We start from the raw sequence: 18,741 nt of genomic DNA, 5'->3' as shown, positions 1-18,741 counted from the left end.
ACACACACAGCTGATTAACAACAACGCCGCACACTGGCAGAAAACAATAACAACAACTACAGGGCGGCGTCACAGTCTATGAGATGACTACGTCATGGGTTAATGTTGGCACGCGTTGGCAGCCGAACAGTGGAACTCGTTATTCGTTGTTCGGACATACGCACAATTCGCGAACGCGCCTTTTCTATTGTTTACCTTTTGTGCTTGATGCCTTATCTCTTTTTAGCGCACGCACTTAATTTGTGCGTGCGCCGACTCCGTCGCTCTCTCTTTCTCTCACCCTGCTGTTGATCACTCACACATTGCTTTTTGTGGGCCGCATTTTGTTTGAAGTCAACGAACTTTTTGGCAAACTTTTGCTGTGCTCTCTTCTCTCCCCACCTACTACGCTCTCTTTGTTGTCTGACTTGCTCTCTCACACTCTCTCTCTTTGCTCATCATTTTGTGCGTGCGATGCGTGCGAAAATACTTGGGCAACAACTCATATTTATATTGCTATTTTTCTTGCTACGCGTTCGACGTTCATTGAACTCAGAAATGTGTGAATGATTTACATGTCGCGCTTTCGCTTAGCTCTAAAGCTTTAAAGTTTTACATGCAGCACTCATTAAATGTAAATTGCATTTGTCTTGCAGAAATGGCGGAAGGCAATGGCGAATTATTAGATGACATTAACCAGAAAGCCGATGACCGTGGCGATGGCGAACGTACAGAGGATTATCCCAAGCTCTTGGAATATGGTCTGGACAAGAAGGTAAGCACAATATATTATATAGTAATATTGTAAGAATATTTATAATATTCTTTGATTTAAGGTCGCGGGCAAACTGGATGAAATCTATAAGACCGGTAAACTTGCTCACGCCGAGCTGGATGAGCGCGCCCTGGACGCGCTCAAGGAGTTTCCCGTTGAAGGTGCCTTGAATGTGCTTAGTCAGTTCCTCGAGTCAAATCTGGAGCATGTGTCAAATAAGTCTGCCTACCTGTGTGGGGTCATGAAGACCTATCGTCAAAAGAGTCGCGCCAGTCAGCAGGGCGTTCCCGCAACCGCCAGCACCATACAGGTGAAGGGACCCGACGAAGACAAGATCAAAAAGATACTCGAGCGTACCGGCTACACACTGGACGTGACCACAGGTGCGCTTCCCTTCCTCTAGTTTTCTCTATTATTCCGTCTCTATAATATCTTTATTCCTCCTCGTCAGGACAACGAAAATACGGCGGTCCTCCGCCCAATTGGGAGGGCAATGTGCCCGGCAATGGCTGCGAAGTGTTTTGCGGCAAGATACCCAAGGATATGTTCGAGGACGAGCTAATCCCGCTGTTCGAGGACTGTGGCGTCATTTGGGACCTTCGACTCATGATGGATCCGATGACTGGCACAAATCGTGGTTATGCATTTGTCACATTCACAAATCGCGATGCGGCCGTCAATGCTGTGCGACAGGTATTTATGCCAACCACAACATCATATATACAATCTCCCCCTACCACCGCCCTCTATCTCTCTATATATCTCTCTCTATCCACTATCCCTTGACCCACCTCAAAAAAAATAAAAATATAAACACTCAATTAAACACCGTCCGTCCATAAAGCGCTTTATGTTTATAAAATGTATTGTTAACTTATCTATAACTATATACCATATATATATATTGTATCACAACATATTCTATATATATCAAAATTTCTGTATAGTAGGTAAAAAGTAATCGTACGTAACCATTCGATAAACGTTTTGGTACTCAACACAGCCGCTTGCCACCAAATTCTACAATCGATAGCAAAAAACAAAATTTATCGACTGCAAAATTCGAATGATAACTCAACAACATCTGCAACATACGAAGAACTCCAACCAGAAATATACCAATTCGGCGCTTTGATACCAAAAAATACCAAAATCTAAAAGAAAACTTAAGCAATCTTTTTTTTAGTCCTGCCTCAAAACTTTGCTGTAGCTAGCTTTCTCACTCTCTCTTATGCTCTTACATGTTCTCTATATTATCTCTCGCTCTCTCTTTCTCTGTAACTTGTTATGTATGCATGTCCTGTCTTCTAGATTGTAATTTCGTTAAACGATAGCATCGATATCGATATGCGATAACAACCACCGATAACCGAAATTTGCAAATTTGAAAAGAGTTCTCTCTGCGATACCAAACAAAAACAATTTGAACTGCAATCCTCTCTATTATTTAATTTATTTCCCTTTTATTATTTTTCCAATATATTTAAGTCGTACTTCTTCTAATTAGCTTTAGCATACAATATACAATCGTAGTCTTGTAGATGTCTTTATTACTTATATATGAACAATATTTATGAGGGGTACGTTTCCATTGTCTGGTTTTATTGAAAAGCAGGCCGTCGAGCATGTCCAATAACAACTGAACTAACATGAAAGATAGACCCCAAATATAACCAAATTAAAACAAAAAAAAACTAATCGCTCTGACTAACTAAACCTTTTACCTTTATAATATCTCAAAATGCGGCCACGCTACAAACGAAATCAACAAAACATTTCGAAATTGGTAATGCAAAATTGTTAAAAAAAAAAATCTTTTTTATTTAATTTCTTCCCACTTTATTTTCAAAAGACTACCCTACGACCCAATTTGTTGATTTACCTTGATTATTTATGATTTCATTTATTATTTATTATTAACATTGAATTGGTATTAAACGAACAAAACCATCATTTTACCTCTCCCACCCACATCTAGCTCGATAATCACGAAATAAAACCCGGCAAGTGTCTGAAAATAAATATAAGCGTACCGAACCTGCGCCTTTTCGTAGGCAATATACCCAAGTCGAAGGGTAAAGATGAAATTTTAGAGGAGTTCGGTAAACTTACAGGTAAATTAAAAAAAAAAATACGAAATTAATCAACAAAAAAAAAACTATTTAAAATTTCCAACTATCGGGAGTGATATAAAAACTTGCGTCTTCTTTTTTTCCACTTTCACACGCACTTTTTTATTGAACTCCCACAAAAAAAATCGGCATTAAATTGTAAACAAAAATCCAATTGGCTCAAAACATAATTGGCTAATTACAACAGGCAGGAAAAGAAGGCAGGAAAGGTTTCGTTAGGTGTTTCGGGTTTCCTTGATTGTTTTATACGTTTACATTTTAAGTTATTTTAAACATTTCTCTATGCTTTTCATCCACATCCATTTACCCATTACCATTTGTCATTTTACCCCACATGCAGTACAAATTCATGTCACATATATATATCGAAAAGCGTGCTCATTTCTCAAATTCGAACTCGAGACTCTTTTCAAATGAAACAAAAAACAAGAAAACCACAAAGAAAAACATAAAAAAAACAAAAAAATACAAACACCATGGATGCACTTAACCAGCTCGAATGAATCATATGTGTATGTAAAATATAAAAACAAAACAAAAAGAAATTGTATTTAGGTTGCACACAGACACACTCACACACACAATACACACAGACAGACACACACTCATACATACATTCGTACAAGACACGCCCCCATGCTCACCATCTACTACAGCCCATAGATAGACGCCATTGTCATTTGTCATACGCTTTTACAAATAACGGTACAAAAAACATTTCTTTTATCTCAAATCTATCTAACTTGTTTATATAATCTCCAGTCATTAACTTTGCGTACAACAACAAAAAAAAAACCAAATGGAAAGATAAAAAAATCTATTTAAAATTATCGCAAAATTCCCTATGCATTGCATATTTACTACTTATATATCTACTATATAGGCTTCTTTTTTATTATACAAATACCCAACCGCTATAAGGTCATCTGAAATTGGTAAACGCAAAACGAAAATAAAAATTATATTGCTTCCCCATAAAAGGTAAGATGAGATGTGGCTTTAAAAGAGCAAACTTCGGATGACTTTTCGGCGTCAAATATATAAAATTCAATTCATTTCGGTAGTAAAAATAAAACACGTACAAATAAACAATTATTAGTTGAACGACAACAAATTTAATAATAGCTACAAATTTCATAAAGAAAATATATATATATATTTTATAAATTCCTTTTTATTTGGCACGCACTCTCGAAAGTGAAATACTTAATTTAAAACGAATTATACTTACCCTAAGGCTAAGTTTAGATCTTACAATTTTTTTAAGTCAACACACAGAACACCACTTAAAAAACAATAAAAACCCACCCACAATCACATCACCACCCACTCAAACACTCACAGTACATATACAAGCCATAATTTTCACCCCACCACCAAAAAAATAAAAAAACCAAACCCAAATTGTCACCAAAAAAAAAAAAAAAGTCGCAATACCAAATGGATACAAATTTTTTCATAGCAAACCAAAATTTTCTTTTGTTTTGTGTGAACTTTTAAACAATTGCAGCTAAATGATTTTGAAATTCGGAAAGGCAAAAAGATTGGTGTTACGATATCATTTAACAATCACCGGCTATTTGTCGGCAATATACCTAAAACTAGAGATCGTGACGAATTAATTGAGGAATTTTCTAAACATGCACGTAAGTGATCAAAAACAAAAAAAATAAACCAAAAACAAACAAAACAAAGAAAAAAAAAACAAAACAAATGAAACCAGCTATATAAAAATCCCCCCTCAAAAACCAACCAACAGAAACTCCCCCCAGCGAATTGGTAATTAAAATTGGTTATAACGAAAAGCAAGGTAAACTTTTTAGGGGCGATACTTGCAGACAGCCACCAAAAAAACTAAAGAGAAAAACGAGTGTATAAATTGGATTTTTGTTTTGCAATTTTCGCTTTTAAAATGCTTTCAAAATCGAACAACAAAAAAGTAACGGGTAAAATTTTCACAGTTCACAAATTGTGGAAGTTTTACTCTAACAAACAGACAACAAACAAAACCTTTGTCGTCTACCCTTCACCCCACTTTCAAAACTCTGTCCTCTCTATCTATTTTCTGCTAGCAAATACAACAAAAAATTAATTGTAACACATTCAACTTATGATTTGTTTAACGTGCCCAATTGAAAACCTGTAGCTAAACAATTCGCCAAAAGCAAAAAAGAAAAGTTAAAAAAAAAAATAGAAACACAATTTTTGAATATTTTTGAAAAACGAAACAAAAAAAGCCTCATACTTTTTTTTGGTTTTTTTTTTAGCGCAGTCGTCTTCTATCATACATATAAACGATATATATAATATACTACTTATATCCAAAACTTATATATATATATTAATTATAAAGACAACCCAAAATCGCGCACACACAACCAACAAAAAAAAAATGAACCCCCAACCAATTTGGTTAGCTTTTTTACTTGAAGAAACAACAACAATTCGTGTACTAAAATCGTATGATCGACATCGATATCGATAAGCGATTGTAACTGTGGTAATGACTGGAGAAACTACACTTTCTGTAAACGTGTAACCCTCCTCCCCCCCACCCATTATTTCTCTACTCAACTCTTGATCGAAGAATACAAAATTCTAATTCTCGCTATATAATACTACTTATATATACATATATCTGTCTTTCTCTCAGTGTATACTATCCTATTATTGTTTTTGGTTATCAAAAAACAAAGCTCAGTGTGTGCTCTCTACAATAAGCGTATTATTTTTAGTTTAAAAAAATCAATCTCAGAATTCAAGTTCATTTTTGTTTACTTTCTAATGTTCTAAGTGTGTCTTCTTTCTCCTTCTCTCTCTTTATATATATAATATATACATTATGTATCTTTCTCTATGTGAACAACTCTCTTCATAAACAAAAACACAAAAAAAAAAATACGTTTAGCTTAGCGCATTTATATTTATTCAAAAATATTTGAAAAAGTTGTAACTAAAGCAGGAATTTGTTGGCATTGGTTTTCAAAATCGATAATATTTAACTTGAAAAAAGAAAAAAAGAGTGCGGCGATTCTTGACGCTCTTCTTAAAGATCATCACATATAGCCACATATACATACTATCTCTATCTCTCTCTCTATCACATACACTGTCTCTCTCACACACACACTGTTACACTTACACATACTTAAATGCTGTCAATACAAATACTTTTTTGTTGTATTTCTCTATATGTGTGTGTGAACAAAAAAAAAAAAACCAAAAACTAATCATAATCATTTTAGTAGAGTTACTCTCAAAGTCCAGAGAGAGTTCTTCTTCTCTGGCATTAATAGATAAATAATGTGAGATTTCATAACTTATTCCAAATATGATTCTTAATCACGATATAACTACCATCGTATAGCTGGCCTCTACGAGGTGATCATCTATAGCTCGCCGGATGACAAGAAAAAGAATCGCGGCTTCTGCTTTCTCGAATACGAGTCACACAAGGCGGCTTCTCTGGCCAAACGGAGACTTGGCACTGGTAGAATTAAGGCAAGTATACTTAATATTTATTTTATATAATCAATAATAATAATATATTTCTGCAACAGGTTTGGGGATGTGATATTATAGTCGACTGGGCCGATCCACAGGAGGAGCCGGATGAACAAACAATGTCCAAGGTTAAAGTGCTTTACGTGCGAAATCTGACGCAAGACGTAACAGAGGAAAAACTAAAGGTAAGCTATATGGATTAACAAAATCAATTTCAGTATAAATAATTGTGATTATATTGTAACAGGAACAATTCGAGCAATATGGCAAAGTGGAACGCGTTAAGAAGATTAAAGACTATGCCTTTATACACTTTGAGGATCGTGATAGCGCCGTCGAAGCTATGCGTGGCCTTAATGGCAAGGAGGTCGGCGCCTCGAATATTGAGGTAAGAGTCTACTTTCAAATAAAATACTATAATTATATACTAATCTATATTCTGATCAGGTCTCACTCGCCAAACCGCCATCGGACAAAAAGAAAAAGGAGGAAATTCTGCGCGCACGCGAAAGACGCATGATGCAAATGATGCAAGCGCGTCCAGCAATCGTTGGGTAAGTTCATCGCAACACTTTTTACATTTTACATACACCTCACACATACACACTTGATCCTTGTCTAGCACAACAACAATAACAATACGTTAAATTGGCGCAAAATTCAAAAAATCTTAAAACTGAATTCGTTGCATACGAAAATTGGGCTCATTTCGAACAACAAAATTGAGAAAATTGTTTGCTTTTCAAGACGCCATTATCTCGATAATTCAATTTATATTAATTTGTATTTTTTATTATATTTTCTTTCTTTTTATCGGCCCGTGATCACAATGGATGATCCCCCCAAACTCCAAACCAAACCACACACCAACTACTTCTACTTCTTTGTTCTCGATTAAACTTCAATCAAACTCCCCATCATAAACAACATATATCATCATCTCACAACATTTACTCTCTTTGATCCTCATATTGCTGCTGTGTGTGTTGTTGCCTTGTAAAGATTTGAAACATTGTCTCCATACAGAAACCTGTCGCCGACACATCCCAGCATGATGTCCATAACGCCAATGCGTCTACAAGGGGCGCGTATGCCGCTGCGCACGCCGATGCCCCGTGAATACGGTAAGTTGGGCAAATATGCCCCAAAATAAGTGACAAACCACCTACCAAGAGAAAGATCATACATATATCTTTTTGTGTATATACTATATATGTTTTATAACGAGAGCTGCGGCTCCCTGAAAATGAGAGACAGAACAAGAACGAGATTAATAATCATTATAATAATGCAGGAGATAACAATTACGATTGATAATCGATAATGTTATTGTGTAGTTGTTTTGTACGTAGTCAAAACGTGGTTAGGTTATGCGTTTTAGCGTTAACTTTTAGTTAAATGTATTGCTACTAAAGCTACCACAGCGAATAACTAACCCCCAAGTCTGAAAGTTGCTGTTCGACAATGATTAAAAACAAATACCAACTACAACTACAACTAACTAATTGGTCTGCAGCTTACAAGTTTAAGTTCTATCATCGGTTTTTCATCTCTCATCACTTTTATCGTTTTATATATCGTCTCTATCTCTACCTCTCTCTCTCATATCTAATATACAACTATATAATTTAGTTAGTTATTTATATATCTATATATATATAAGGTTAGTAAGCGCGCTGCCCACTAACATGTACGCTCGTGCCCGACCCCCCTCCACACACACACGAACACAGATTACATCTACACACACACAACATACCTTAGCACAACCAACAACACCCCAAAAAAAAAACCTAGTCTTAAATAACAGTATCCAGCTAGATTCGACATTTGAGAATTGGCATCCAATTTATGCGCACACACATAACCTCACTTTGATTGAAACATAACCTCAATTTCTTTTACTTTTCATATCTGAGATCATATCTAAATGTTTCATATTTGCAAGTTCTCTTCTCGCTCTCTCTTTTTTACTATTATATGATAATGCTCTCTCTCCATTTATTTTTTTTGTTTATTTTGCATGTCAGCGAATTCTTTTTCAATGTTGTACGTTAATTATTTTCCTTTTCCCGTACTCTCTCCTTCCCAAACTTAAAATCAAAATGCTGAAACTCTCTCTCGCTCTCTGAACTATAATAATGACAATAATAATTTTGATAATGATAATAATAATTTGATAATGATAACAGTACATACAAAACTAGTGTTAGACTCTAACCTCTAAACGTTGTTCATAGCTCTGTGTTTATATCATAATTAAACGTTGCAATTGTGTTCTCTGTGTAGCGAATGTTAAGCACCCTGTATACTGTTTGATGTTTTATCACCGGTAAGTAACCCAAACAACAACAAAGCCATCTCAAACTACTTAAAACCAAACCAACATTATTATGTGTGTGTGCCCGTCCCCCCTCTTCCTCCTTACCACCCACCCCCTCAATTCTCAATTCATCAATTGCGTTTAGCACGCGCCCAATTCGATTAAAACAATTCGACTGAAGCAAAGAGTTTAGGAATTACACACACACACAGACACAGATACCACCCTCTCACTCACACACACACCTTACCCCTCTGTCATTCCTTTTAACTAAAACATAACCCTAACTCCTTCCGCCCGCAAAACTAGACTACGATTATGATTATTTTGGCTATTCGGACTATCGGCCCGGCTTTGGCGCTGACTCGTACTATGATGACGTCTATCGTTTCTATGAGGGCGATTACAGTTATTACGATTATCCGAACAATGCGAGCGGCAATGGAGGTGCCGGCGGTGGCGGCGGCAGCAGCGTCAACAACAGCACAGCTGTTGCCATGCCTACCAATGCAGGCGGCGGCGGCGGCACCTCCGTAAACGCTTCGCAGCGTCCATCAAGAGCCCAAGCAAGTGGCACGGTCAATTCCACGGTGGTTATGGTGCGTCATCCTCGTAAATAACAAACACAAACATCAATCAACACACTGAATACAAAAGTCACAGTTACCAACAGCAGTCACAGTTACAAGTAACAGTTACCAACTCACAGTTACGAGTAACCGTTACCAGTAGCAGTTACCAACAACAGTCACAGTTATTAGTGACAGTTACCAACAACAATCACAGTTTATTACCAGTAACAGTTACCAACAACAGTCACAGTTAACAGTAGCAGTTACCAACAACAGTCATTTACGAGTAACAGTTACCAATAACAATCACAGTTTATTACCAGTAACAGTTACCAGTCACGGTTACCAACAGTCACAGTTACCAAACAGTCAGCCAAGTTGCATTTACCCGTTACAAAGAAAATAAGTAACTGATAGTCGGTCACACTTGCCAGTCACATTGAAACATCAGAGTCACAGTTACAGTCACACCACGTCCACACAGAAAACACATGCGAATTATATTATTGTAGCTAATTTGTACTATTGTCGATCCGTAGCTTTTGAATACTACAAATAAATTTGACGCCTTCATTTTTGTAAACAATTATTATGCTTCAGAAAAGAAGAAAATTAATCACTTTATTTCAGCTTTTTGTTAATTTAATGCTTCAATTCGCTTCAGTCCAAATTTATTGTTAATTGTGTCAACCTTTTGTTTATTTTTTTATGCACGACACCACAAAAAAAAAAACATTGCTACCAACGACTAACAAAGTGCAGCACAACAACATCACACCACCCACCACATGCACCCTAAAAACAATCGCACAACAAAAAAACAAATCCTCATACCCAACAAAAAAACGTTCAACAACAACAACAAATGCACGCATCTTTTGGCCATTTACCTGCGAAAAGGAGAATTTATTTATTATTTTTACGCTTTGCATCGCTTATTTTGCTATTAACCTATATTTAATCAAAACAAAAAACCAACAAAAAAAACAGCTGCGCTTTATTATTATGCTTTAGTTATTTCTAATTACGCTTTAATGCATCAGGTGCTTTTTACTGCTACGCTTTTTAGGTTAATTGTATATTTTTAAATCAATCATTGTTTTTAGTTGGTAAGAAAACAAAAACTGCTTTTAGTTAAACAAAAAAATATCATAGCATACTTTTAAGTAACGCCCAAACGCTCTACGCTTTTAATAATTATTTATTTATTTTATATTTTTAATGTTTTTATTTGTTGTACTCTACAAATTGACAAATTTAGCAAAAAAAAAAAAAATAGTTTTATTTTTGATATTGTGTCAATCGCAAGCAGCAGAACGCTAAAAACAAAAACCAAAACGAAACGAAAAGTTGTTAGTTAACTTGGATTCAATTCTTGCGCTGTGATTTGTTCATACATAATATATATTTATACCATATATTAGAGGCAGTACAAATTGCATTTGTTGCTCATCTCGAGCACTTAATTAATATACAAAACAATACATTTATTATACAACTACTATATATATTATATTAGCATTCTTTTCTCAAATCAGACGTAATTTTTCATACATAAATAAACGAAAACAAAACCAGACAATACAACAACAATACATTGCATATAACTTAATATATACATACTTACCACATATAGATATTATTGTATGTAAAATACAAGAATCTAACGCGTTTATTTCGATTTTTCTTTTCTTTCTTTTCTTTTTTATATATGTTCTTGTTATATACTCTTATATATACAAACCAAAAAAAAAAAATCATTTGTTTTTCGGTAACAACAAAAATTTTCAAAACTTTGCAACAAAAACCAAAAAAACAAAAAAAATTATATATATGTTCGTCAAAAAACCAAACAAAATTCCTAACAAATTATGATCTCTACCACCAAAAAAAAAAATACTCCCAAACAATCCAAAAAAAAAATGCAACCAACCAAAAACCAAACAACGACCAAAAATCAACCAAAAACTATCGACAAACTTTTCGATTCTAAAAAAAAACCAAAAAATCGTAAAACCCGTTATTGAAAATTTTGCCCATCAAAACACTCTTTTTCTCTCCGCAAAACAAAATTCGAAATTCGCAATTGCATTGAACTTCAAAATTCCAAAAACAAAATCCAAAATGTATATTTCTCTGACCAACAAAAATTTGACAAATTATCTTGGCGATCCATATATATCTACACACGATTTTATATATATATTATTATGTACAAAAATTCCAATTGTTAAAACCAAAAAAACTGCAAACAAATTCGATATCAAACCAAAAACAAAAACCAAAAAAAAAAACGCAACGCATCTCGCAAAAACCTGGAAAAACACTGTGAATATGGAAATGTGGAAACTTCTTCTTCTTCGCTCTCGCTATGGAAAATATATCGAAAAACCACACACACACACACACACGCACACACACTCAACAATCATGCACACTCGACTCACACACACACTCACATGCATGCATGCCATGATGATGACGATGATGATGAATGGTGATGATGATGATGATGTTGGTGATGATGATAATTAGGGGGCTGGACGTGGCCATGGAATCACAGTGCCGCGTGGCCGAGTCGTTGGCCAACGTGGCAGCATCAGTCGTCTGGGGGCCCAACAAGCGCCACAGGCGGCGGCAGCGCCGGCGGTGGGACAGGCGGCGGCGGCGGCGGCTCATCGGGGGGCGGCCACCGCTCAGGGGGCGCCGGCAGCAACCGGGGGGGTCCGTGGGGTGGCACCAACGCGTCCCAACGCTCCTGGCACCCAGCACGTCAAGCCGCTACAAAATTTACCAGGTGAGCTCAACAACAAACAAAAAAAAACCAAAAAACAAAAAACAAAATCAACCAACCAACAAAAATGAATCCAAAATCCAAAAATCAAATCAAACAACAAAAAAATCCTAAAGCAACGTCAACAACAACAACAACGAACGAACGATGCAGCGCAACAACAACAGCAAAACAGCAACAACAACAGCAAACAAAAACAAAAGCAACACGAACACAAGCATATTCTATAAAGCAAACAAGAAATTCACATAAATTAATAAGCTAAAAGCCAACTGCAAAAAATATTACCCCCGTTTCCCTCCCTCTCACACACACACCACACGAATCACACACACACACACACTTACAACAACATTTTAACACACACACATCCTGCAATCCAACGAATTTTGGAGAGTTGCCTTTGTGCTCCTCTTCTTCTCCGCCTCCGCCTCTCTTCTGCTGTGGAAAGAGATAGCATCAGCAGCAGCAGCCGCATAAGGTTTACCGTTATTTCTTTTCAATGTCGTGTGTATGTGTGTGTTTTCTACTTCTACTTTAATTTTTTTTGCATTTGTAAATGTGTTAAATGTTGTGACCTTTTGACATTTCAGTCGTCTCAATTCAATTGTTAATTAATTTCTTCATTTAATATGCTTAACTTTCTTTTTTTTTGTTTAAATACATACAATATATAAATATAATATGAATATGAATATCGAAAAAATATCTATATAATTAATGTAGTTTTTTGCTACTTGCTGCTTTTGGATTGTGGTCGAGAGTGTTTTGTTGTGCTCTTCAATATTAATAATAATAATAATAATAATAATAGACAACAATCTGTTTTGCCCTGTTTTTTAATTAATTTATCATTTGAACTGCGCTCGAATGTATGCTACAGTTTTTTATATGCATGCGACCAGCCAACAAAGCAGTAAGCAGCTCACAGAGACACAGACATACACACACACACACTCAGACACAAGACACACACGCACATTATGTATGTATATGGAAAGCCACTATAACAGAAAGATAAAAATACCAAAAATGTAAAGCATATATGTGTATGTATGTATATACCGAATATGTGCTGTGTAAACGTTCTATGAATCGATTAGTATTTTAATAATGATCACAATACAACAAATAAAAAAAGAGTCACCCACTTTAACCCCAACTTTTAACCCCTAACCACACCCCACATTAAATATCTCGGTACTAACCAAAGTTAATGCTACAAAAAGAACAAAAAATACTGTTGTAGACACAGCGCCAAATAGAGTCGAGAAAATCAGTGGAGAGTTGAAGTTCTTCCCCTCCCCTCTTCACCATTACCAAACCCCCCTCCGAACCCAACAAAATTTTGACGTACGTGTATATAATTTTTTTTTAAATATTTCTGTACAGTTTTATTTTTGGTTACTCGAAAAGAAAAACTACAGAAGAATTGTAACTTGTAAAATAATACGATAATATTGCGATTGCACAAAAGAACGAAAATGAAAGCGAAATAAAACATATTTTTGTGCCTCATAATAATGATAATAATGATTTTTCTAAATTTTGTCATTTGTTGTTGTTTCCCCGAGTATATGAACAATAATAATAATAATAACACACCTCCTATAATCAACATTATGTAAGTTCATGCTTTGCTAATCGTTTTTTATCTAGCAAAATAAAAACCAACCCAAATTAATATATTAGTTATCCAAATATATACAAAATATATATATACTATATATATAAATACCGATATATTAATACATAACCCACATACAAATATATGTTTTTATTTGGTTGTTAAATTTTATATATATACCTCTTTTTATATATTCCACACACACACAAAATACTAATCGATTCGTGTATTATGTTTACAATGCCCACACACACACATACAAACACACCACATACACACACACTCAACACACACACACACACTATATGTATAGACATAAAAAAAGGATCCTTTAGGCATTGCACGCTCTTGCTTCGTGTTTGTTTTGCCAGCAGCAGCAGCAAAAGCGTGTCATTGCTTTGTTTTTGTTTCCTACAAACAATTTTTTGTACACGCTTTACTCTTTTTTACATACATATATATAATATATACAATATATTTTTATAATATTGAACACCCACATAATTTTTGTTGTATTTGTGTCCATTATAAGCTTTGTTTTTCACTCATACAAAAAATATTCACCACGGTCGACACTCAAAATTATCGAAAATGAAAACAAAAAAAATGCAACTAAAATCTGTTTCTAGCTGGATCTGCACTCAAGACATTCATGGAGGGCAACTAAGCGTAGCTCCTCGGTCGTCAGCTCAGCGCGCAGCGACTCGAGTCGCTCGCCGAGCCGAAAACTGAAGAAGCATCAGAGCTCCTCCTCCTCGAACTCAAACTCGAACTCAACAACAGGCAAAATTAAAACACACAAGTCGAAGAAACATTCACGCAAGTCCAAATCATCTCGTGCCGAAAAGAAAGCCAAGAGGAGCTCTAGCTAAACACACACACACTCAAGATCACCCCTTTAAACAATTGAAAAAATGAAACAAAATACGCAAACAAAAACAAGAACAAAAAAATCTCAAGAGCAAACATCAAGAACAAACGGCAGCAACAAAAACAATTACAGCAACAGCAAAATGTGAAGTTCAAGTCTTGACGATGCCTTGATATTTGCTAAATTTACCCTTAACGAAAAAAAAAAACAAAAAACCCCCTCAGCAATATTTGAAGAGCAGATCAGTTCAATACATATTTCAAAAAAGCAACAACAGGGCAAAATTCGAAATTCTTTGACGATTAAAACAGGCGACAACGAAAAACGAGACACACAACTTTAGAAAGCAAGATACAGCGCTCCATTTGAAGATCGGTCGTGTGGGAATCGGTGTCAAGAATCCTCCCCACACCAACCAAAAGACAAGCACAAAAAGAAACACCCCCCCCCCCTTTCATTATACATTTTAACACTCTTCTCCCACACACACTTAAATGTTCCATGTTGTTTACACAAAAAAAAAGAAAAATGCGATAATATCATGTACATTACACGAACCCCAACACACTCACACACACATGTATATTACACCCATCAAACACACACACACACACATACAAGCATACACCATTATAACATTTGTGTACGAGTCCCTGGCGTGTTTATATATGTCCAAAATAATAACTGACACTTTCCAAATATTTTGTTGTCCAATTGTACGCAAAAACGAAACAAAATAAAATATGAGCTAACTAATAAAAATCGTATCAAATTTGTGTGTGTCTTTTTAACCAATTACCAAAATCTAAAATTCAATAACTTACACATGATAACTGATAAAATTGACAAAAAAAAACAAAAAAAAAAAGGAAAAAATTAATGACTACAAAAATATCCCATAGCCCAGCTGAAACCAAAAATGAAAAAAACCAAAAAATAGCCAAAAATCTTTGTTCCATTTGTAGTATTAACAACAATTTTAACTCTCTCTTTTTTCTCTTTTTAAAACCGTTCCACCTCCACACAACAACTACAACAACAACACACACACAACTACACACAACAACAACAACAAACAACTACAAATTCATCTTGTGCTTGAGCTACTGCAGTAGTCGGTAAACGTAAGTTCGATGGAGGTCACCAAAATCCGGCAGATGTTAAGCGACGTTACCAGAGCGGTTTGATAGGAAATGGCGGCAGTTGGGGCAGTTTACCGCTACCACAGCAACCCTTAGGCACAAATGGTGAACAGTGGTATATGGATACGTTTTCGGCATGGAGTTAAAACCACAACAACAACAACAACAACACAACAGTTAAAATAATCATCCAACAACATCATGGATATTAAGGAAGCACACCAACAAGAACAACTACAACTACAACTACAGCAACAATAATAACAACAACAGCAAGCATATATGTATCTATCTATTTTTCATCTTTTCTAAACTCGCAACGAGAGTAGCAAACAAAACTTAAGCAATAATTAACTCCTATATAAACAATTTAGCAATTGAGGAAAAGAAAAAATACTATATCATTTTACAGCTTTTGCACACGCAACTCTTTATCTCTCTCTCTCCTTCTCTCTATCTCTCTCGTATATATCTGAAAGAAATAATGTTCTATAATGAATGATATTGAATAGCAAGCAGTAGATATATAATAATAGACTTGCCGCAGCATTTTAGCAAACAAACAAAAAAAAACACTTCAGTTTCTTTAAATCAAGCATAAAAGAAAGTAATCCTAAAAGCAAAAAGTAATTAGAGCATTTTTAAGCAAAGTAAAACCCCTTTTAAAATTTGAGAATTACATACGTTTTTAACTTGGAAAGTCGATACAATAATGAGCATATATAACAAAACAAAAAACAAAAACTACAACTATATATAGACATATATATATATATATATTTATATCAATATACTGCAATTAGGCTCTTATTGATTTTAAAACTTAAGCAAAACAAAAAAAAAAACAACTTTTTTATACATAGATGAACGCGTAAACCAAATTCAGAATCATGATAAAAACAGCCCCTAATGAAAAATGTAATGAAATTAATAATTATATTAACAATTTTACTACTATTTGTATAAAACATGAATCAAATTGCAAATTCAATGGACTTTAATAACGAGTTGCACACAATAACAAAATTTCCCCCTCAATTGTAAATACGAAATGGAAAAAAAAAGCTCTAAAAAGAATTGATGAAAATTGAGAAGAAAACAAAAAAAAAAGTAATTCAGAAGCAAAGCTTAATGAAGAAACATTGACTGAAAATTATAAAAAAAAAAGAAAACAAAAACAAACAATACAAAAATTTAAAAATTAGTTTTGGATGTGTTGATGAGAAGTGAGAGAACTAATAAAAATAATTAATGCGCAACAGCTGGCATTATTATATAATGTCTGATGTGACGGTGCAAGTTGGCAAAGACTTTCCGATTTAATTGCAAAACTAGTTTAGGTAACTTGAAATCAATTATGAGTAATAAACAAAAACAAAACAAAACAAAGTAGAGCTAAGAAATTGCACAAGAAAAGAAAAGAAAAAAATAATACAAATAATAAGATACACCCAGAGATAGAGATACACAGCATCAGATACAGAGCAGAAATTATAGATCTGCTATCGATAAGCAACGAATTAGTAAGAAGAACAAGAAATACTACACACACACACACACACAAACACACACATCACATGCAGTCAGATTACGCGATAATATTATAGGGAATTTAATAATGGCAAATAACAAATTATTAATTACAAAAAAAAAACATAATTATATGAGAAATCAATTAGCCAACGCGTCTAGCAGCAGCTTCCCCACTTTAAACAATTTAATTAACTAAAAACTAACTTATGTTTTTTCATTTAATTGCTGAAAAAGAAAAGCTTCATAGCAAATCGAAACTGGTACCCTATATACTTACTTATATAGAGAGATATATATACAACTTATATATAGCATTATTTAACTGTAACTCCATGCCTATATAACAACAACAAACAAAAAACATCAACAACAACTTGCCTGATTTTTCGTAACACAAAAATTTTGCAAAATTCTTATTTTTCGGTCATTAAAAATTTTTTTTTGCTAGATCTCAAGTAAAGCAAAAAGTTAAGTAAAATAATAACTAAAGTGTATAAACAATTAAATTAGTTTTAAACTAACAACAAACAAAACTTCCAATTTTTAACTCAAGAACAAAAAAAAAAAAACAAAAGAAAAACGATAAAAAATAATGGTAAAAGAGAAAGGTAAAGATAGATGTTGGAAAAGGGCGTGTGTTTTTTATAAAAAACGTATCTATTAACATTGTTCAGCAAGCGCCTAAAAAACGGAATATATGATATTTTAAAATTAGACACACACACACTCACAGATACACACACACACAGACACCAAGCAGTTGCCTAAAACAGAGCAAAAAAGAAAAATACTTTTTAAACTTGCGCAAAAATTTGCAACACCAGCAAAGAACTTTAATACATTAATATATAAAAGGAACATAATAATGATACATATATTAACAAAAGAAAACAAAACAAAACACAACAAAAAAATAAATAAAATCAACAATAAGAACATTTACGACAAATTCTAAATGACCATAGTTAAGCTTAAATTTAGTAACACACACAGAGTAACACCCATACACAACAACAAACACACACACACACATCTAATAATTAGAGGTACACCCAGCAGCAAAGTGTGCGCCATTTTCTAACTACATTAACTAAAGCAGTAAACAAATTTTAACTAAACAAAATATTTAAACAATTTTTGTGCTAAGTTTCGTTCGTTATGCATTTTTTTTTAATTTCTCATTTTTAAAATCTTATTATTTTTTATTTTTTTTGTTAAACACACACAAACGTATAGAATGAAATTGTAATTCTAAATTTTCAGACGCCGTCGCTGCGTCTTTTTATTCATTTTTTGTTTGAATGCATGTTTTTGCCTTAAAAAGAAATTTCGAAATTTTTTTGGTGACTTTTGACAAAACAAAACAAAATAAATAAAAAAAAAGAGAAACAAACGAAAAACCTGAACCCAATTCAAATTGCAAATATATATGTATACATATGTTTAATGATAAAGTTTTGTTTAATTTGATACTGTACTGATTTTATAT

General features: G+C 34.1%; 1 protein-coding gene across 20 annotated transcripts in view; it reads left to right on the top strand.

The window, feature by feature from the left end:
* LOC127566076 (heterogeneous nuclear ribonucleoprotein R) overlaps positions 1–16,896 on the top strand; it is a 55,143-nt gene extending 38,247 nt beyond the window's left edge. For 4 of the 20 annotated variants that reach the window (XM_052007588.1, XM_052007589.1, XM_052007591.1 and 1 more), the window contains 12 exons: positions 636–754; positions 816–1,137; positions 1,206–1,447; positions 2,733–2,868; positions 6,254–6,387; positions 6,447–6,575; positions 6,638–6,778; positions 6,838–6,944; positions 7,393–7,514; positions 9,023–9,312; positions 11,821–12,082; positions 15,690–16,896. In XM_052007588.1, coding sequence (XP_051863548.1) covers positions 636–754; positions 816–1,137; positions 1,206–1,447; positions 2,733–2,868; positions 6,254–6,387; positions 6,447–6,575; positions 6,638–6,778; positions 6,838–6,944; positions 7,393–7,514; positions 9,023–9,312; positions 11,821–12,082; positions 15,690–15,865 — 2,180 coding nt within the window. In that variant the 3' untranslated portion in view covers positions 15,866–16,896. Of the gene's footprint in view, positions 1–635; positions 755–815; positions 1,138–1,205; positions 1,448–2,732; positions 2,869–4,396; positions 4,533–6,253; positions 6,388–6,446; positions 6,576–6,637; positions 6,779–6,837; positions 6,945–7,392; positions 7,515–9,022; positions 9,313–11,820; positions 12,083–14,335; positions 14,820–15,689 lie in introns of those variants that run through there. The other 16 variants (XM_052007595.1, XM_052007592.1, XM_052007598.1 and 13 more) reach the window with 13 other exon arrangements.
* The last annotated feature ends 1,845 nt before the right edge of the window (positions 16,897–18,741 follow it).

Source organism: Drosophila albomicans, chromosome 2R, assembly GCF_009650485.2.
Source record: "Drosophila albomicans strain 15112-1751.03 chromosome 2R, ASM965048v2, whole genome shotgun sequence".
Classification (NCBI taxonomy): Eukaryota; Metazoa; Arthropoda; class Insecta; order Diptera; family Drosophilidae; genus Drosophila; species Drosophila albomicans.
Note: the sequence above shows the minus strand (reverse complement) of the source record. Positions and strands in the feature narration are given on the sequence as shown.